Raw genomic sequence first — 22,310 nt, 5'->3', positions numbered from 1 at the left:
TCTCTTGTCCTGATACTTTGTCGTAAAACTCACAGAATGAATGAATGAATGAAATAAAATGAATGAATGAAATAAAATCCACTTTTAGGAAGTATTTTATTTGTAATTTCTTTTTTAGAAAATAAAGCAAGAAAAAAATTAATAAATTTCATTTTTAAGCCATGTCATCCTAATGCAGCATTTTAATAACAACTGAAGGTGACATAATTGTTTGATTGGGCTATAAAATGGACCAAACCTAACCCCCCTTTAAACAGGCTGCCAGAGAGCACAGCTGGATTTTGAATCATATTTACTTCGTTCCAAACGTCTCAGTTCCTGCGTGTGTGAAGTAATTTTGGGATGTTTTGCAGGAGCTGCACCTGATCTTCCCCTGGCTGGTGGAGAACGTGTTTGGAAGTCTGGACGGCGTCATCTCCGGCTGGAACCTGCGCCTGGTGCACTCGCGCAGCAACGAGTTCAACCTGGTTCTGGACTTCCTGAGTCCAAGGTAGAACCGGTTCTGACGTCCTTTCAGAATAAAACAAGGGTTTCTCACTCCTCTGTGTTTCAGTGGCCCGATGATGAAGCTGGTGTACAAACTTCAGGCAGAAGAATACAAATACGAAGTTCCTGTCAACTATCTCCCGGTACGACAGAGTTTTCATCAAATTGCTGATGGTGGAAGAGTTGGAGTTTTTTCTTATTTCAGGCTGAAACACCGAAATCTAGGCTGTAAAATAAAATCAAACTAGAGCCGATTTCCATTTTAATCAAATTGTTTCTTTTCCAAAAAAGACAATTTTCTCAAGAAGTCACTTTTATTTCTATCATCCCTCCTGTGAGTTTGACACTGGAGTAAAAGGGCCTACAATAATTTTTATTTAATTACAAGACTGTAGTCATAGTATTAGCAGAATAACTTTACATTCTTACCAGAAAAAATGTCTTAAGATTAAGAGAAAAAAATCTTTGATAGTTACGATCCGACACTCAGCCCGTGTGGATCAAAGTTGTTTCCTCAATTATTTCAAAGTTCTGCTACTGATAATTTCATTTAGGTTTTAAAAAATGTATTCATTCATCAATAAGTTGCCCATACTTCAAAACACCACAACAATTTAAACAACTTGACTGAAAAGGTGCAGGCAGCAGGACAAGGCTCATATTTATACCACATCAAATTAAACTAAATTACCACTTAACAAATAAATACAATACACAAAAAACCAAAACCTAATTCTTCTTGTATATAAATCACTAAACAGAAACATAAAAGGAAAGAAAACAACACAATTTGAAGTTAATTACCCTAATAATCATCAAATATTACCAGTTTCTTCAAAATCTGTAATGAATTACATTCTCATAAGTGAAAGCTTTCATCGTTCCATAATTTAATTCCAACGACAGCAAAATATATTTGTATCTAATTTTTTAGCTTGTTTTGTAAATTCACAAATGTGTCTTAAATTATATCATCATGGCAGCGGCCATCTTGTTCTCTGCTACGCTGAGAGCAAGATGCTAATGTGCTAAAAGTATTTGCATATTATTTGTAAAACTTATAGCAAAGTATCACTAGGCCTGTCACAGTAACAAGTTTTCCTAGATGATTAATTATTCCAGTAATTATTGCGATAAATGATGATATTCTTATTTTGAAATAATTTTCAAGCCGTATATTGATGATGGCATAACATTTACCTTCTCAAAGACCAATAAATTTAAAACACAAAAACCATAAAAATAAAGTGGAAATAAAAATTACAAAATTGTTAATATTTAAAATATTAATCATAAGAATAGAAATTGAGAAAAGTCTAAGTATAAATTCACTAGATGATCAACTTTCTTCACTTTTAATTTTTTATTTTTGTTACTATTATTTTCCTAATGTTACAATTTTATGTTCTCATTATTTTGACTGTTTTGTTATATGACTGTATTATTACTAGGGATGTGCCGATCAGGTTTTTTCCTGCCGATACCGATACCGATCACCCATGAGGGCCGATACACCGATACCGATCACCGATACCAATCACATAATTATTTTTTTTTTTTTTTAATCATAGCCACTACCGGTTACATTATGTGGAAAAAGGAACCATGAATTCACCTTAATTTAGACAAAAACTTGTTTTTAATAACTTTTTCCAAGAAAAAAACAAAACGGGCATTATGCAAATTGTACTGCTATAGTAATACCATCTTTAACAGACTGATAACATATGAAGGCTCTGAAGAGGCTAAATAATGCAGAGCCAAATTAAAACCTCTCAACATTGCCAAGAAGTTCAAGTATAAAACTTAACATTCAAAGGCAAAAACAGGTTCCATTACAATAAACAATCCAGAATTACTGAATGAAAACTTCCTGTTAGCATGGCGGCTAGCTGGTTACTGCTAGCTCTGATTGGCTGTTTCTGGCTGAGCAGAGTAATTATGCAGATCAGGGAGGAGATTCAGAGATTATCTGTCTCATGTTAGGACAGCAAAGTTTTAATACGTGTGTAAAATGTATTTTTTAAGTTAGATGCTGCAGCTTTAAGCAGGTTCGGTGTGAGAGTCACCACCAGGTGGAGCAGAAGCGAAGCTCCGTCTGTCAGATATTACTACCTGTAGCGTAGCAGCGGTTCAACAGGAGAGCAGAACCAGAGTCTGACATCGCAGCTCGAAGACTTAAATAATTTTGCGGGTTATTTGTTTAGCTTTCTGACCGTCATGCTAATCCGGGTGAGTGTTTGTAGCTGTGCGCTGCTTTACCTGCTGTCTGATCCTCCGTATGTCTGATTTACTGCAGTGAGCCTCGATGTAGCCAAACTCCGTCATTGATTTTATGCCATATTAGCTTCGTTGTGTTGATGCATTTTGACCTGCTTCAATTTTCCGCCGCAACACGCAAACTTCCCCTTTCACTCAGTGCGTTATAGTTCCACATCGCTTAGGATTTGTTGCTGCGTTTGTGCAGAGTGAAGGAAAGAGGAGACCAGCTGCACAGGCAGGCTGGAAATGAGATGCAGGTGATCGGCAACAAGAGCCAATGATCGCCGATCACCGATCATGCACTTTTTTACGAAAATCGGCCCGATTATGATCGGTGACCGATCGATTGGCACACTCTAATTATTACAATATTATAACTTTATTATAATGAAAAAAAATGCACTTACCAAACAAAATGGCCGCCCTGGCGATGACGACACTCTGAACTATGGAAACAGAAGGAAAAACTTTCCATATTTTCCAAAAGACAAAACTTCAAAAACCTGAAATTTGTTTGATAAAATTGATTTATTGCCATGCCAGAATCAGTGCAGCATTTTCCCAAATGTTTTTCTTTATACACACAATGTTTTAATTTAGATTAGCATAATGTGGTTTATAAACACAGGGGCGCCTGCAGGATATTATCGGACGCTACGCGCAAAACTATCATCACGCCTGATCCACATGAACACAGACACATCCTCAATGCGCATAAACGAGACAAACCTAACCCTAATTGATGCACACGGACACCATGCGCATGGTGGATCAAACCGCAGGTCTGATACAAATATTACTATAAAAATAACATATAAATTCTAAAAATAATGTTACACTAAATAATAAAGACAGGAAAGCAAAGCCGACCCGTTTGTGGAGGAGGAAGCTGGTTTATGTGAGACTTCCAGAGGTGGATGTGTGGCAACGTTTCCTTCATCTCTTCTCTTTCTGACAAGAGAAGGAGAATCTCTTTACTTTATGCAGTGTAGATATTCAGCAAAAAGATCTTAACAGTTAAATCCGATAAACTGGATTTAACTGTTCAGCTCTCCCAGTCTAGCGTGACTCTGAAGCGTGGAAGATGTCGCGTTCTGCCAATGGAGAATCGATGGGTGTCCCATCAGCGGGTCAGTTCAAAAACAACAACAACTCGTTAATATCTTTTTTTAATACTCTGATTAAAATCTCAAGGTGCACATAGTGTTCACTGCCGTACAGCTGCAGGCGCGCCTGTATGCAAACATGCTGTGGTTGATATGAGCATAATGTTTTTGGTAATGTGTGTGTTCAGGGTCCAGTGAAGGCCTGCATCCAGGAGGGCGTTCTGCCCGACTGTCCTCTGTTCCACAACAAGCTGCAGTTCCCGCTGCCGGGCGTCCTGACGCTGAACGTCGCTCTCAGTATCCTTACAGGAGCTGCTGAGGGTTTCCTGCTCATCCTCACATTAACTTCAGTTTTCAAACTCTTGCTATTGTTCTTAGTGATCATCAGAGAGGAAATTACTTCCTGGAAAATTAATTTATTCCTCAACTCTCTGCAGATCCTTTTGAGTTCTTCATGTTTAATTTGGCCTACTGCCTCATCGCTCCCAGGGTGAGTTTACATCACTGCGCTGATGAACTCGGAGCTTTTATCCTGTTTCAGACGTTTGATTTCATTTAAAACTGAATAACATCTAAATCCATGTAGTCATTAGCGCTGCAAGTAATGATCATTTTATTAATTGATTAATGTATGAAGACATGCAGTAAAAGGTCATCATCCGGGTCAGGTGAGGCGTCTTTATGTGCTTAACTGCTGCGCCACCGCAGCAACCAGGAGCTTTTCTCAAGTTGAAGGGTTTTTATTTGCTACAAATGATGAAAAGTTAACTAAAAGAATTATGATGTTGACTTTGTGGAAACAAAATGTGTATTTTTTAATTTAAAACCAAATTACATTGTTTGAATCTTCTAATGTATTCCTAATCTAGTATAAAATAAGGGTGTGTGGTTAAATGAAAAATTTGCAGAATATGTTTAATTGATTAATGGATAGAATAACCGACTACTAAAATAATCGTTAGTTGTAGACCAAATAGAGACAATCTGTTATAGAGATTGTGTAAAAAGATCTTCTAAATTTTACGCTAACATTATTTGACGTCTCTTCCTGATGCTGGGGGTGAAATCTGTTATGGGCAGACAGTGGGTTACTGGTGGTGGCAGCATCATGCTTTGGAGTTATTTTTCTTCATCTGGGATCTTGGTGTATTGGAGGGAGTCGCAGTTGATGTTGGCTGAAACCCTGCAGGTTTCTGACTGGAGATGAACAGAGCGAGGAGCTTTTCTCCGTCCTAAGCCAGAATAGTTACGTTTTATAATCAACCAATCAATCATGTTTATCTGTGTAGCGCATTTCAGAAACAAGGCAACTCAAGATTCTTTCCTTCTAGGCCAGTCGCGATAAACAATAAATTAATTAATCGACCTCATTTTAATTATCGGCTTTATCGTCTCTTCCTGCCTTTTTTTTCTTTCTGTTGATGACACTGAATGAAAAAGGGCTCAGCTCCGGTCTCTCCACTGACCCTCCCTTCCTCATTTCCTTAGTGTAATGTCCAGCTCGCACCACACGAGTTGTCGGTCTATTTTCAAAACCTGAGACACATCAGCCAGAAATCCTGAGTATAACGGTTCAATCGGGTTCGTCGTGGCGTGTGGCCACCTGGGCACAAAATAATGGCTACAAGTTCAGTTAACTAATTTTAAAATCGGGCATTAATCAATGCTTTACTAGAATCTACCTGTGACGCATGTGGCTAGAGTCAGCTAAAGTCCTGACTGAATGAAAATCATTATAACCTATTTATGTCACGTTAACGAAGAACAGCTGAAAACTTACCGGGTTCATCAACTGCGATAGCAATTTGGCTCCAACTCCTCTCCTTGTCATTTATATATTTGCACAAAATGCAAATATAGAAATTAATATTTGAATGTGGAAACATTCAAATATTAATGTTTCCACATATCTCCAATGTCCGCTGGACTTCCTGTCACGCTGTGTCAGCTGTTTGGGATTCCCCTCATAATTTCCCCTCCGAAAGCAGGAGGAGAATCCTGCTTTCTGATTGGCTACCTGTCACATTCAGTGTTAAGCTCCGGGGAAAAACCCGATTTAGATCAGAGCTGCCACGATGATCTACATCACACTGCAGGATGATCGGTTACGAAATCAGCAGCCAATCTTAGATTGGCCAACAATCTAAGATTGTCGTAATTGGAAAATAGGGGCAAAAAATCATGTAGTATGAACCCTAGCATCAGGTAGTCGGATGTGCCCGTCTTCTCTATTTAAATCTAGTGATTACTGAGGGCAGTATAGTATACAGACTTCATAATCTGCACTCTTTTGGTTGAATGCAGTATTTATTTTCACTTTGGCTTTATGTTGTTTAGTTTTTATTCAAGTACGTTTTTTTGTTAATGGAGACTGAGAATCCATTTTATTTTTGTTTTTCTTTGTTTTGTTAATTTAGTTTATCAGTTCCAGTGTTGTGTTCTTTAGAAAATAAAGTGTATATATCTATGGCAGGAAATCGCAGGCATTAGTCATTTCCATTAAACCAGTGTCAACTGGTCTTGAAACAATATTATCGTTTATCGCAATAATTTTTTTAGACAATTAATTGCTCAGCAAAATTTGTTATCGTGACAGGCCTACTTCCATTATAAAAACACAAAAATATAAAGTCATTGCACATCAGATTATTGATCATTGTTTAATTTGCTATGGTTCAAAGCAGCTCTAACCAGCTGGGTTTAGGCTTGAAGGCGCTCAGTGTTTCAGCTGTTTTTCAGTTTTCTGGAAATTTGTTCTGGAACCTGAATGTTGCTTCTCCCTGTTTGGTTCAGAACCAGAACCAGCAGGTTGATCCAGCAGCAGCAGATCTTTAATCTATTCACTGATTTACAAACTACCAGCAGTTTAAAGTCTCAGTGAAGGGATGTAGAACCGGGTGGCATAGATCTGGGTGATGTAGAACTAGATGGTGTAGAACTAGATGGTGTAGGACCGGTTGGTGTAGAACTAGATGGCGTAGAACCGGGTGGCGTAGAACCGGGTGGCGTAGATCTGGGTGATGTAGAACTAGATGGTGTAGAACCAGGTGGTGTAGAACCGGGCGGCGTAGAACCGGGTGGTGTCTCTACCCTCCTGGTTCTAGTCAGATCTCCAGCTGCAGCTTCTGGTCTGTCAGTCTGACCTGCTGCAGGAATCAAACCACTAAATCCTGGATGAGTTTCTCTGGATTATTTATTGATTTCCAATATAATCGATTGTCTTGGTGTTGTGATTCCAGAACTGCCTTCAGCCGCAGCTCTGCAGCTCCACAGACAGCGCATACTTCGTGCTGGTCGACCTGTACCTCAAGTACTTCCTGCCCATCGAAGGAAATGTTCCTGCGTCTCCGTTCACCGACTCCAGAGGTTCTGTCGCGGCTCCGTCACCACGGTAACTGTTAAACAGTTTTTAACACCTGAGTTCATTTATAGAGTAATCTTAGAAACAACAGGTGTTAAACTGAACACGTCAGGGAGGAGAATTAATGGTAATGATGACAGTTTCCCGAAGAGGAAAATGTACGAACTGGTAAAGAAGGAATAAATAAAGTAAATGAAGTGATGAATTCTATGATGATGATTATGTGGGAGGCCACTTATGTTGGGTTTATTTCATATTCTGGCTAAAGGAAAAATCTCAGCAGCTCTACATCCAGTAACGGTGAACAAAAGCTGATGGATTCTTGATAAGTACTTTAAATATTTGGTAAATTTTCTCTCAGAGCTTCCAGTGTGTCGTTTGCGGGTTACGGCGTCCACAGCCCGAGCCTCCTGAAGCACCACATCTTCCACCAGCCGTCGGTGAACGCAGACCCTGCAGCGCAGGAGATCTGGAGGTCCGAGACGCTGCTGCAGGTGAGAATCGATTCTGCTGGTCCGAGATGCTGCGTCCGCACACGGGTCTCACGCTCTTCCTCCGCGCCCTGAATATTTCAGAGATCAACTAATCTGTTGATTATTATGATGATTATTTGATAAATCAGACAAAAAAATCACATTCTGCAGATTTTTTCTTTAAGCCTTTAATAAACAATATTAGAATACATTAAGAGTTGCACATAAACATAAATAAATTCTTCTTTTAAATAAGGAAACAAACATTTTATGGTCTAAAAGTCAATATCATCAATTTTTTTGTGAACTTTTGATCATTTGTAGCAAACAATGAAACATCCAACATGAGAAAAGCTCAGGTTTTCTGCTGAACATCAGTGTAGAAATGGTTATTGATTAACTGATTAATATCTGGTAGCGAAGGTGTTAAACGTGTATTTTGTTCAGAATGTGAACCAGGTGGTGCTGAGGGTAGAAAAGATTTAGAGGCAAAGGGTTTCTTCTCCAATAATTGATTAGTCATGATTAATCGTTTCAGCCAAAGTTCACAGATGAAGAGACTTTAATGTTTCCTCAAATTAAACACTCAGTGAGGACGAAAACATGGTTGGAAAACATTTTTCAGAAATCATTATTCATCAGCGATTTTGGCATTAATAAACTTAATTCAGCTCCAGTATTCACATTCGATTGTGATTCCTGACCAGAATTGATTCTCTGATGTAAACCGGCTGCAGAAAGTGAACCAAGCCTAACTTTTCTCACCACATTTAACTGCATTACAGTAATACAACTGTTCAGTTATTAAGCAGACACCTGTTAGAATAACAAGCAGTTGTTCTAGACTTTATGATTTTGTCTGAAAATTTATGAATCTTTCGGATCTAAAGTCTCTTCAAGCTAAAAGCTTTCATGCTGGAAAAATTAAAATCTCCAGAATTCTGCTGCATTCAAATGTTCTGTCCTGACAGAAACTACTGCTGAAACTTTGTGGCAGTGAAAGAAAACATTTTATTTTCTGCTAAACTTTATGCTCACAAACAACCCAGTGTGGCTTCAGCAGTCCTCCAGAAAGAGAGGCAGGATGGAGCAACCGGGACCGATCTGAGGTCGGATCAGTTTCTGGATGATTTTCCCTCTAAAGTTCTGCGTTTTGTGTCTTCAGATGTTTGTAGAGATCTGGCTCCATCATTACTCCCTGGACTTGTACCAGAAGCTGCAGTCTCCTCAGGTAAAGGTAAGGCGCTTTCCCTCGCCTCCCTGCATCCTGCACTGCAACGCTGCATACTGGCCGTCGATTGGCTGATTCTGACCTGCTGATGTTAAAATAATTCAACTAAAAAGCTGCAGAGAAGATCCTGCCTGTCCTCTGCGTTCACACCCTGAGCCGGACCGGGTCGGATTGGGTCTTCGGGCCGGCGCAGCAGAAACCTCTGCTTCAGATCATTTAGCGGTTTAAAGCTGCAGCTACTGCGGTCAGGAGTTGGGCATGTTCCTGTCGCTTGTCTTCCTCTGCATGCTGCATGCTGCATGGCACCTGAAATCCAGGAAGGAACTTCAGCCTGAAGTCGGTTCTGATCCAGGCGGCCTCAGCTGAACCAATCACTACAAAACTGAACTCATCAAATTGCTGAGTGGAGAAAAGAGCAGGACAGACGATAAAGAATCTGAAAACACAGGGTTTCTGCTGGTTCTGGAGGTTTTCCTGCTTGGCTGCACCGATGGATCGCTTCGGCTGATCTTATCCACCACGAAGGTCTGAAATCAGCCACTGCCTCCGGTTACATTTTGCAGTAAAGATAAAAATCCTTCTTTTCCTGTGAATCTGTTCAGACTTGATGCTGGAGTTCCTCTCAACAACACGCATGGCGACCTGGACGGGAATCAATCCCCACCGTCACGTTTCCTCTCGGAGCAGAAACTGGCTGCTGGTTTCCAGTTTAAAAATGAAGCCAAATAAACATTTTAATGGCGACTCTGCTGCTCTGAAAGTTCGGCTGCTGCTCTGCTGCAGCTCTGTTTCGTATTTCAGAGGAAATTATCTGTTACTGCTCCGTTCAGAGGAAACTTCATCTGCTTGGAGCGGCTGGAAGGTTCTGGACCATTTTCACTGTTCACCCAACCCAGAACCTTCCAGCTGGAGTCGGATGCTGAAGTTGCACTGCAAAAACACAAAATGTGACCAAGTATTTTAGTTTTTAGCACAAATGTTTTATTACACATGAAATACAACAAAACTAAGTTACAATACGTTTTCAGCAAGATGTAAGAACTTGTTAAGTCAAAAACTCTGATATTCATGGAAACGTTCTGGTTCCACTGGCAGATTATTTCACTGGTAAAGACATTTTTCCAAGTTACAAGTGAAATAATCTGCTAGTGGAACTAGAATGTTTTAAAATTGATATTTAGAAATTATTTGCTGAAAACAAGCTGTACTGAGATATTTGCACTAGAAACTAGACCAAAAATATTTGGTCAGATTTTGTTTTTGCACAGTGAAGCTGGTTTTATTCTGATTGGAGGATTTTCTATAAAAACTGGAAGCAGATGACCTTCAGGAGCTGTGAAGGTCGTCTGTCCGTCTCCATCACAGGGAAGACGGAGGTCCAGTGCCGGTCCTCAGGCTGGAATCCGACTGGTCGGGTTGTGTAGGACCGGTCCGGATCGCGGTGCCACCTGTAGGACTGGAGCGGGTTCTGGTAGAACCGGATCTGGACTCTTCTGTTTTTTCTCCTTTAACAGACGAATCGTTTTGTTCCTACAGTCAATATTTTCTTCTTTTTGTCTCCTGTTGTGTTTTTTCCTCCTGAATATTTTCGGCCAAATGTTTCTTTGTGGTTGCTCTCCTTCTGGTGCCCCCCCTCCCCTTCTGTCCCCCCCCCCCGTGTCCCCCCCCCCCCTGTCCCCCACCCTCCTTCGGGTGAACAGCTGGCGCTGCTGCAGTACCGCCTCAGTATGTCCAGCATGCCGTGCCAACCCCTCGCCCCTCCTGGCTCTGGGACCCTCCACACCTACCAAGTACTTTTACCTTTTCACTCAGCAGCGCCCCCCTGGGGCCTCCTGGAGGTAAAGCTTCGGTCCAGGATCCTTCTCTGGTTAGCATGTGTTAGCTGCTGCTGCTGCATGAGGGGAAGCGGCTCGCAGCCCGCCACGCTTTAATGCCGACGCATAGCTTCTGCCGATGGCAGGGCCGAAACGATTAATCTGATTCATCAATTAGTGAAGTAATCATCAACTAATTTAGGGACTGATTAATCTTTAAACTGGAGTAAACAGACTCTAAACAAGGCCATTTGACAAAAGAAAACAATCAGAGCAGAAATTAAACCAAAACTGGTCATAAAAATGTAAACGTCTGTTCTAGAACTGCTCTAGTTCAGTTTTAGCTGGGTCACATTCTGAAAAATAATCTCCTGTTAACCACGTCTTGCTATCCAAAAAGGTGATTAACAGGTAATCAATAAGTAGTCTCCAGATCAGCTTTACGCTGTGAAGGATTTTTAGCTGCACCGTTCCATAAAGACCTGCTGCTGTTGCATTTTAAGTTGCTCCTATTAATGATAGCTGGAAATGTATTTAATATATTCAAGCTATTTTGACTTGTCAGTTTTAATTGTTTCCAAATTGTATATTATCAAATGGCGATAAAATAGTTATTCCATATAATTGCCTCAAAATGTGACCATATGAATAATAATCTGCAGCAACTGATGCAATGAGAGCAAAAATCCAACAAGCTTTTTTTTTTTTTTTTGTGCATTTTGCAGTGTCACATTAGGAAAAGTTGATGAAAATGGAAGACAGTTTCCTTAATTTTACAGAAAGGTTTTATGCTGTGGGTTTTGGCTTTTCTAAAAGAGTCGATGCACCAAGGATGGAAAGATGCTCTGACTTGGCGAACGCCGCCATCTACTGGACGGTCTGAGCCTTACCACGAGCAGCAAACTGGGAGATGTCAAAGTTCAAATCTCCAACTCATGTCATTGGTCCAACCTACACTTCCTGCTTCTTCCAGCCATGCGTAGGGTCAACATTTGATGACATCACGCTGTGCGTAGCCTGGGTGGTTGACTCCAAATCAGCAGATGGAAACACACATAATTTGCATTTTCTTCGATGTTTTAAAAGTTTGCTTGAAATTCGCATGGCAAGGAGTCAGAAATGTAGCTAAAGATTCTTCAGAAAATCAGCTCTGTTTATCTGAAAATATTTGAATTTTTAAAACAATCACATCATGCTTCCGTTTCCTGAAACTTCAGTAAAAATGCAGATTTTGGGTCCAAGTTCAGGCCATGCGTATTTCAAAGAACCCGGTCAACATTGGCCGGGTTCTTCATCAACCATAAAGATCAGAATTAATCAAATTTACACAAAAATGTCAGAATTTGCAGAGAAATGTAAAGATGGCACCATAAAAACCAATTCAGACAGTTTAGCTGCAAACAAAATCTATTTGGGGTTTAGTTACTCTTTAATGACATCAATATGTCTTTATGTTTTTGTGATACTGTAGACGAAAAAACACAAAATCTTACAAAGTACTTTCTGTCTCGTTTCTGGTGCAAATATGTTAGTTTACTTAAAATAAGGCAAAATAACTCACAGGTAACTTCAGCAAGATGTAGGAGCTTATTTTAAGTCAGTAATTATTTCACCAAAAAGTTCTAGTACAACTGACAAATAATTTCACTGGTAAAATTTGTTTCCCATGTTACAAGCAAAATAATCTAGTGGAACTAGAACGTTTTGGTGAAGGAATTACTAACTTTTAACAGGCTCCTATATTTTGCTGAAAAGTTACCTGTAAGTTAGTTTTGCCTTATTTTGACATGTATGCTGCATAAATGAGACTAAAATACTTGGTAAGGTTTTGTGTTTTTGCAGTGCAGTGAGTATGAGCGAGCCTTTATCTCGCCGTCCGGTCCAACTTCATGGTTTGTGCAGAGAAGGATCCTCGACAGCAGGCGCAGTCCTGCAGCAGAGCTTTGGATCTTTGGGCGCATTGCTTGCATTGATGCATGGCCGTTTCTCTGACTTCCTGCTGTCACTGTAAAGCGCATGTAATGCCAGTAACAACAACCATCTTTGCATGAGTTCATGTGTTTGTAATTGGCTGCAGATGGGATGGCTGATTGCTGCGGAAGATCCAGTGTTGCATCATGCTGCTGTAGCAGGAAGTGAGGTCACACTGCTCATCCTGTTGGACTTTGATTAAATTAAAACAACACCATCGACAGATTCTTAGAATACATCTGAAACAAACATCAGAAACCAAATAAAAACTAAATGTTCTGTTATTAAAACACGTTCTGATCCAGAGTCGGAGAGTCTTGAGGGTTTGAGGCATGTGGCCTCACTTTAGGGCGGGGCCTGCTGTGATTGGCTGCTTTGTGGAGCTGGTGGAGATGATTGGTGGTGTGGATCGCTGTGACTGGCTGTGTTTCCAGGAGCCCTTCAATCCGTCAGAGGAGCACGTGTTGGTGGTGCGCCTGCTGGTGAAACATCTGCACGCCTTCTCCAGCAGCCTGAAGCCGGAGCCGCCGCCCTCGCCAGCCCACTCCCCCCCCCACACCAGCCCGCTGGAGGAGTTCAAGAGGTCAGCAGCTTTAAAAGTCCCTGGTAGCCATGTTTACTCAGGGTGCAAACTTAAAGTCAGAATATCTCCTAAATTCATGCATCTAAAATAGTGTTTCTCAACGGGGCGGTATCGTTGAACTGTGCTACGAATGAAGTGGCACAGTTCAGTCGTTTTCTAAACCAATGTTCATCTCAAAATATAACTTGATTGAAAAAAATAAACCTTCTGTGTTAAAGCAATTTCCATCTAAAAGTCCCATTTACATTATTGTGCACTGATGAGGATGCACATGCTGAATCAGTTCTCTCCATAATGAGACAATTTAATATCAGTCAGATGGGAGGCCTAGGGGGCGTTCAGAGGACAGCAGGGGGCGCTGGGATTCCTCTGGGGGGCGTTTGGTCGAAGGTAAACTTTACACCTTATATGCAGAACAATACCAGTTTAGACTTTGAGCAACTTGGTAAAACTGTATTGTGTAACATTAAATCATGCCTGGCTGCAACTGTATCGATGGCAGCTCTTCTTCTGTTCAGTGTTTGTAGCTTCTTGGCGCAGGTCCGCTCCTGCTACTGGTAGCTTCACCGCATCAGTTCAGCGTTACAGCCTGTGATTCACTTGTCTGGTGTCTGATTTTGAAATATTTTATGTTTTATTGAGGATTTCTTTACACCTGTTTTGACAGTGCTGTGATCATGTAAAAGCAATGCATTAAAAAGTGTTTTAATGTTCGTCTGGATGCTGCACTCTTCCATGGGAGGACAACAGAAAATTGCTCTTATAAACATGTTACGATACCCTCACTGTGTATCCCTCAGAAAAACGAGCCCATTTAAATAAAGACATCCCTCCATGGCTGATACCACGATAGGGAGCATTACTTTTATAGAGTTAACATCGGTTCTGTAAGTGATCTGGTATGAAACGGCGCCACAGCACTTTTGAATGTCAATCATCAGAATACTGGGATTTTTTCTGTTATTTTAAAAAGCTTATGTCGGTCTGCTTTTTTCCGTCGATACGCTTCCTGACCGCTCCGCACCTTATGGGGAAAAAAAAAACGACGCGCACATCGCGCAAAACTCTGAAACAGGAGAAGCGGGACATAAAACGGAGCGACGAACTAGATGTGAATTCTGGCATAAAAACAGAGAATCCGACGCTGAACAGGGAAAAATCAACACATGATGTGAAACATGACGATTAGGAGGCGCAGCAGGTGATGAGTGAAGATTAATGATGGTGAGCGAAAATAAAAGATAAAATAAATCTAACAGGAAAGAAACGAAAGTGGACATAGCAATAAACCAAGAGAGGATAATATTAATCAAAGGAAACTAAATGGAAATGAATGAAGAACAAAATGCAAGAATAAACTAAGAAACTAAAGTAAATACAGAGGAATAAACTGGTATGGCAAGACCTTTAGAGCAATAAGTAATACAGAGACTGTATGGCAAGAATAAACAGACACTATTTCCAGATAAAAGGTTAAATAATATAGTTGAAGTGCCATGGGTTTGTTGAGACCACATCTAGTACTGAGAATAAATATATCTTACAGACCATAGCAGCAAATAACTGATCACTTATTTATGTTTTAATTAGATTTTATATATGTATTTCTTCAATATTATTTTTCTTGTCAGTGTTAATGTCATGAGGCTGATGACTCCATGACACTTTCAGTTTGACTCATTAGGATTTGATGAAGAACCAGATTTGTTCTTTGTAATTTCTGTCCAGTAAAACTATTAAACTATAATCAATAGACAGGTCTATATAAAGATATGATCCATGTTTCTGGCTCATATTTGTATGGCATTAAAAGGAACTTTAGTTTTTCCACTGAAAGCTCTGGTTTGCACAGTAAATGCCATGTGGGTGAAGTTTTATGGCTGATACTCTGATGTCCCATTCTCCTGAAGGCAGCACAGAGCTGCACCACCAGAAGAGAAGAAGAGCTGTGATTAACGTAGTTACAGTTCTATCCATGTTTTAATGCTGCAGAGCTCAGCCGGTTTGCAAATAGATCAAAGTTTGAACTGGCATGTTTATCACTTCCAGCTCTTCTTGGAGTCAATAAAGAGCTCGCTACTGCTGGTGTTTAGTCAGATTTAATGAACTCTTCTTATAACTTTGTGTCTCTGACACAACACCACCGTCGAACTAAAAATACAACATAAATGTAAATGAGACGGTGTCACGAATACAATGACATAAATAAATGATACAAGACATATAAACATACCTCGCTGGCTGACTGTTCTTTTGAGGTAGAAATGAGCAAAAAAAAGAATTCTTAAACTTAAATTAGTTTCAACAACTAATTAATATCTTGCCTTCATAGCATGTTCTTCTTTCCTTTTTGTCCCAGCGAACATTCTGGATTTATACTTCCAACTTTAGCTTTTCAAAATAAAAGTCACAATAACAAAAAATGTGCCTAATACAAAATAAAACATACAAACTAAAACTATGGCAGTAAAAATGTTGAAAATCTTTTATCTGCTCATTTTCAGAATCAGAAGAATTTTATTGTCATTGTCAGAAAGACAAAAAAATGGCAGTTTCAATTACAACCATCCATTACTCAACAACATGAGGGGGGGATAGTTGGCTGAGGCCTCGCGGCCCGACAGGCGCCGCCCTGTGCAATATTTATCAACTAACATCAGAAAATGGCAAAGAACAAGAATATATTTTCCACTCTGATTGGCTGCTGTTAGGCCTACCGATTTCATTGCATTTTTCATAAACACCTGTGAAAATAATTTCTATTGCCATGGCTTTTTTGTTCTCTGGGAAATTATTTTTGACGATAAAAACAGAAACAAGCATAAATATCAAATGAGATAATATAATCTGACTTGAAACTATTGTTTTCATCTCCCAAGTGTTTTGCTGGAAAACTTTGAAAACCTCCTGAGAATTGTTTGAATTTTGTTGTGTGAAAAGTGAACGAATAATTTGGCGAAATATTGAGATGCATGTTTGATGCGTGTTTCTGTGTGTTTTGCTGCGCTGCTGCAGGGTGGTGGTGCAGCGCTTCGTGCAGCAGAAGCTCTACCTGTTCCTGCAGCATTGCTTCGGACACTGGCCGCTGGACGCCTCCTTCAGAGCTGTATGTTACCTTAGGATGAACCGCAGCGTTTAGTTTATTACTAACAATATAACATGAAATTACCAACCAACAATTGAAATCCAGTTAGGCTGAAATTAAAATATGTTTATTCGTTCACTGAAGGTCTGAGATTAATTTAGTACAGGAAAAAGCTCAAAGAACTAGAAAATTGAGAAAAAAGTCAATATTTTCAGTATTTTTTTCACTCATTTCAGTGAAACTCGTAAATTATATTGATTTAAAAATCCTTGAGTGAGATATTCCGTTTTTATTTCCTGCATTCTGACGATTCAGAGAATAAAACCCCAAAATTCAGCATCTCATAAAATAACACCACATTAGTACTTTATTTTAAATGAAAATGTTCTGATAACTAACTGGGCTCATCCATGTGGCGCAGCACAGGGGACAGCTCATCTTCCTCTTGACAATACTCCATAGATTCTCTCCGGGGTTCTGGCCCGCCCCGTTCCTGGGGTCACCATGGTGATTGAAGCAGCTCTTGGATCAGTACCCAGTCCCGTTGGAAAAAGAAACCAACTTCTAGATGTTTCCAGCTCATAGCTGTTGGCGTGAAAAACTCTAAATGTTCTGCTAGACGGCTGGTGGTGCTGGTGAACCTTTTCCTTCCACTAAACTTTCCATGACTACGTTAGAGTAATATTCTAATCTTCTGAGAAACTGAATCTATTTTTCAGAGGGTTTTTATTCTCTGAACAAAAGTCATTGAAATGAGAGGAAATAAAGACCTGAAGTCAGTAATGGGTTTGTTTTTTCAATGAGACTAAAACTGCTTCACTTTTTCTCAATATTTTAATGTTTAATGATTTCTTGTCGTATTTCACTGAGGTAGAAATGTAATGACGATAAATCTCGTTCAGGTGTTGGAGACGTGGCTCAGTTACATTCAGCCTTGGAGATACACAGGAGAGAAGCCCAATGCCCAACCCGACCAGAACAGAACCGTGCCGGACAAATGGTGAGTGGACCCACCTGGCATTTCTGGTTGGCGCCGGTTCTGTTTGCTGACCAGACCTCTGCCGCAGGGAGCCGTTTGTCCATGAGAACCTGCTGCTCTATACCAAGCTGTTCCAGGGCTTCCTGAACCGGGCCACGCGGACCGACCTGGTCAACGCCAAGAACGCCCTGATGGTGTTCCGGGCTGCCAAGGTTCTGGCCCAGCCCAACCTGGCAGACATGATCCAGAGAGGTGAGGCCCAATGTAGTGCAGTGAGTCTGATCGGGGCGCATACATCTATAACTAGAATTTAAATCTCAGTCGCTCTCTGCTCTCACTCAGCCTGATCTCGGCTCAACCGACCGGCAGCTGATTGGTCGCTGTCTTCCAGTCAGATTATTCCTGGGAAATACTGCCATGAAAGCACCAAATACTGCAGCAAACGTCCAAAATTAGGAGCAAAGCAGGAGAATAAAATACACACGTGAATTTTGTCGCCGTGAGTTAAGCAATACAGATAATAGTTTTTAATATTACTGTAAAGTTTTGGAGAGCAAGATGAACTCTGAAGATTTTTTCTCATCTTTAAGCTATTTCTACAAACTGGATTCCAAAAAAGTTGGGACACTAAACAAATTGTGAATAAAAACTGAATGCAATGATGTGGAGGTGCCAACATCTACTATTTTATTCACAATAGAACACAAATCACAGATCAAAAGTTTAAACTGAGAATGTATCATTTTAAGGGAAAATGTTTCAAAATTTCATGACATCAACAAATCCCAAAAGTTGGACACGGCCATTTTTACCACTCTGTGGCATCTCCCCTTCTTCTTACAACACTCAGACGTCTGGGGACAGAGGAGACCAGTTTCTCGAGTTTAGAAATAGGAATGCTCTGCATTCATGTCTGATACAGGCCTCTAACTGTTCAATCGTCTTGGGCCTCTTTGTGGCACCTTCCTCTTTATGATGCACCAAATGTTCTCTATAGGTGAAGATCTGGACTGCAGGCCATGTCAGTACCCGGATCCTTCTCCTACCATGATATTGTGATTGCTGCAGAATGTGGTCTGGCATTATGTTGAAGAATGCAGGGTCTTCCCTGGAAGAGACGTCTAGATGGGAGCACATGTTCTAGAACCTGAACATAGCTCTCTGCTTTAATGGGGCCTTTCCAGACATGCAAGCTGCCCAGGCCACCAGCTCTCATGCAACCCCAGACCATCAGTGATGCAGCTTCTGAACGTTGATAACAACTTGGGTTATCCTTGTCCTCTCTGGTCCGGATGACATGGCGTCCCAGTGTTCATAAAGAACTTCAAATCGTGACTCATCTGACCACAGAACAGTCGTCCATTTTGCCTCGCTCCATTTTAAATGACTCCTGGCCCAGTGCAAACGGCTGAGCTTGTGGAGCTTAGAAATGGCTTCCTCTTTGCACTGCAGAGTTTCAGCTGGCAGCGGCGGATGGCACGGTGGATTGTGTTCACTGGCGATGCTTTCTGGGAGTATTCCTGAGCCCAGGCTGTTATTTCCTTGACATTCCTGTTTGAGGTGCAGTGATGTTTAAGGGCCCGGAGATCACGAGCATCCAGTAGTTTTACAGCCTTGACCCTTACGCACAGCGATTGTTCCAGATTCTCTGAATCTTTTGATGATGTTATGCACAGTTGATGATAACTTTGCTATTTTACGCTGGGTAACACCATTCTGGTATTGCTGCACTATCTTTCTGCGCAACAGTGGTGGAATCGGTGATCCTCTCACCATCTTGGCTTCAGAGACACTGACACTGTAAGAAGCTCATTTTATACCTGATCATGTTGTCAATTGACCTAATTAGTGTTAAATGGTCTTCCAGCTGTTTGTTACTTTTTCCAGCCACTTATTGCTACTTGTCCCAACTTTTTTGGGATTTATAGACAATGTGAAATTTTGAATCAACATATTTTTCCTTTAAAATGTTACATTTACGCAGATTAAACTTTTGATCTGCCATCTATGTTCTATTACGAATAAAATAGTGCATTTGGCATCTCCACATCATTGCATTCAGTTTTATTCACAATTTATTTAGTGTCCCAACTTTTTTGGAATCCGGTTTGTATATTCTTGGATTTTATCCAATCGTCTCCTGGTATTTTTTAACAAAGAAACATGTTTCTCTATTGAATTTTAATATTTTTCACATTGTTTCAGATTGTAAGGGTTATGCTGTATTCAAGAGTCTGTGTAATTTACATTGTCGGCACGTCTGTCGGTGTCGAATTCAAAAGGAAAACTTTTTCCGTCAAAGTTTGGTTTTTGTTCAGGTGAGGCGCAGCGCTCCGAATCTCATTATGACGTCACAGTTCCGATCCTGTTAGCTGGTTCCTCCAGGTTCACAGACATCCTTACACACACGGCTACAAGCACAAACTTCCTGAATGCACCGCCTTCGCGGGCATGTTGTCTCCAGATGTTGCTTATATGTGTCAAGGTTTCCTGATGCTGATATTTAACTAATCTAATGAAAATGGCAGCGCCTCCTCTCTCTTTTGGGTTAGGGTTATTGTCATTTTGTTGTGATTCTGTGCAAAAATAAAATAAAGCACTCCGATTCTTAAGAAATGCAGAATTAGCCAACCCAAGCATGTTTGCATTTCTTAACTAAATATTCTTTCAGTGAATTAAAAATTCAAGTGATTATTTTATTCTTCTGCTTTGCTCCTAATTCTGGACGTTTGCTGCAGATTTACCAAGCGAGCGTTTGAGATTTAAATTCTAAATATTGTGTGTTAACATAGATGTATGCGCCCAGATCAGCCTCACTGCGCTCCACCATAGACCACCATAAACTTGCGCCTGTCACGATAAACGATAAATGAATGAATCGCACGACAAATGAAAATTATCGACCTCGTTTTAATTTGTCGGCTTTATCGTCTCTTCCTGCCCTTTTCTCTTTCTGTTGATGACACTGAATGAAAACGGGCTCAACTCGGTCCTCTCCACTGACTCCCCTCCTCGTTTCCTAAATGCTCAGCTCACATTACATGATCTTAGAACTGTCGGCCGACCGTCGGCCCGTTTTCAAAACCTGAGAGACGCACTAGCCGACGACAAACCGTAAGTATAACGGGTTCGATTGGGTTCAACCGGGTTCAATCGTGCTGTATGTCCAGCCACACAGCAAGAGCTACACCACACGAACCGATTTCTCTCACCGACATTCAGATTTCAGACAGAAGATCCCGTAAAAACCAACTATATCACACGCGAATTTAAAGTAAACGAACGCGGCTGAATGCATAGCCTTATCATTATTACCTGTTTATGTCACGTTAACGATGAACAGCTGAGAAGTTACTGGGTTCATCAGCTGCAGTAGCAAGTTCACTCCAACCCTGTCCTGGTCATTTCTGTGGGTATTCCTCATGAAATGTTGAATAAACATTAATGTTGTTTCCACATATCATCTCCATGTCTGCTGGACTCTGGCTGCTGTGTCAGCTGTTTGGGATTCCCCTCCATGTTTCCCCTTCAGAAAGGCGAGGGGAATCCGCGCTTTCTGATTGGCTGCCTGTCACATTCAGCAGGCTGCCTTCTCGCTCCCAGTCGGGGAAAACCCACAGGCTGCAGCGATAAACTGGCCAAGACAATCCAGCATGTTGAATATGCCTGATTTAGATCGGAGCGGTTCTACCGACTGGACCCGACCAGTCGGAACACAGTACAGGAGGATCGTTGGACCTTCTGACATTGTCCTGAGGGGAAAATCGGGGCAAAGTAGTGTGAACTGGGCTACAGGTCGGAGTGAACTATTGGATCAGGTGGTCGATGTGCCCATATTCTCCATGTAAATCTAATGATTATTGAAGGATGAATATAGTAGACAGACTTCATAATCTGGGCTCTTTTGGTTGAATGTAGTTTTTACTTCCACTTTGGTTTTATGTTTAGTTTTTATTCAAGTGCTTTTTTTGTTAACAGAGACTGAGAGTCCATTTTGTTTTTGGTTGTTTATTTAGCTTACCAGTTCCAGTGTTTAGTTTTCTTTTGAAAATAAAGTGCATCTATTTTTGGCAGGACATCTCCTGCATTATTATGTCATTACTATAACATCAGTTTAAAATGGTCTTCAAACAATATTATCGTTTATCGCAATAATTTTTGAGACAATCGCTCAGCAAAATGTGTTATTGTGACAGGCCTAATCAGGCATCTCTTTGTGTTTCTGCTTTTCCTCTCCAGGTGAGCAGCTGTTTCTGGAACCGGAGCAAGTCCTGCCCCACCGGCAGCCCCGCGGGTACCTGACGCCGGGCCAGGGGGGCAGCTACCTGTCACCACGGCAACGGATGGTGACTGACACGGCGTTCAAAGTGAAGAGCCACGTGTATTCCCTGGAAGGACAGGACTGCCAGTACAAGCAGATGTTTGGCTCCGAGGTCCGAGGAGCGGTGAGTTACCGGCAGCTCCACTTCAGTCTGTTTGGTCTGGCACGTCGCGAACCGTGTCACCGCTCGCCCTGCAGGTCATGAGGTTGATCCAGATCATCGCGCAGGCCCGCCACACGGCCAAGCGGATCTCGGATCAGTCCAGCGAGGCGGCGGCTGGCGGCTCCTTCCTGTCCTGGTTTGGACTCGCCTCCTCTGACCTCAGCAACGCGTTTCCCGGCGCCGAGCCCGAGGACAGCGGCGAGTACCTGAAGAAGACCCACGAGTTCCTGGACCGGGCCCTGGAGAACCTGTGTCATATCTTTAAGGTCCGGTGCAGTTGCCAATCCCTCAGTAGAACCGGGTCGCAGCAGCGCCTCATGTCTCTGTCTATGCATTGCAGCTGAACCATAACCAGCTTGCCCAACTTGTTGCCAACCTGGGCGCCGCGCAGGACGACGGGCGCGCAAACAAGCTGCCGGACTGCGTCCAGGGCGAGAATGGGCCGGTTCTGACGGACCTGGGCCGGAGGCAGGTT

The 22,310-nt window shown here is 41.3% G+C and overlaps 1 protein-coding gene across 6 annotated transcripts in view; it reads left to right on the top strand.

The window, feature by feature from the left end:
* Window positions 1-22,310, top strand: part of smpd4 (sphingomyelin phosphodiesterase 4) — a 45,005-nt gene that overhangs the window by 5,295 nt on the left and 17,400 nt on the right. The window contains exons 4-18 of one of the 6 annotated variants that reach the window (XM_088005919.1): window positions 354-490; window positions 554-629; window positions 4,043-4,151; window positions 4,292-4,344; window positions 7,094-7,245; window positions 7,577-7,709; window positions 8,854-8,919; window positions 10,620-10,709; window positions 13,139-13,287; window positions 16,303-16,393; window positions 17,275-17,372; window positions 17,440-17,603; window positions 21,591-21,796; window positions 21,871-22,101; window positions 22,176-22,307. In XM_088005919.1, coding sequence (XP_087862045.1) covers window positions 354-490; window positions 554-629; window positions 4,043-4,151; window positions 4,292-4,344; window positions 7,094-7,245; window positions 7,577-7,709; window positions 8,854-8,919; window positions 10,620-10,709; window positions 13,139-13,287; window positions 16,303-16,393; window positions 17,275-17,372; window positions 17,440-17,603; window positions 21,591-21,796; window positions 21,871-22,101; window positions 22,176-22,307 — 1,887 coding nt within the window. Of the gene's footprint in view, window positions 1-353; window positions 491-553; window positions 630-4,042; window positions 4,152-4,291; window positions 4,345-7,093; window positions 7,246-7,576; window positions 7,710-8,853; window positions 8,926-10,619; window positions 10,758-13,138; window positions 13,288-16,302; window positions 16,394-17,274; window positions 17,373-17,439; window positions 17,604-21,590; window positions 21,797-21,870; window positions 22,102-22,175; window positions 22,308-22,310 lie in introns of all 6 variants that reach the window. The other 5 variants (XM_088005917.1, XM_088005918.1, XM_088005916.1 and 2 more) reach the window with 5 other exon arrangements.

This window comes from Poecilia mexicana, unplaced genomic scaffold, assembly GCF_051168715.1.
Source record: "Poecilia mexicana isolate PSO_F unplaced genomic scaffold, ASM5116871v1 scaffold_5, whole genome shotgun sequence".
In the NCBI taxonomy this organism is placed as follows: domain Eukaryota; kingdom Metazoa; phylum Chordata; class Actinopteri; order Cyprinodontiformes; family Poeciliidae; genus Poecilia; species Poecilia mexicana.
The sequence above is the reverse complement of the archived record's forward strand: the minus strand, read 5'-3'. Positions and strand labels throughout refer to the sequence as shown.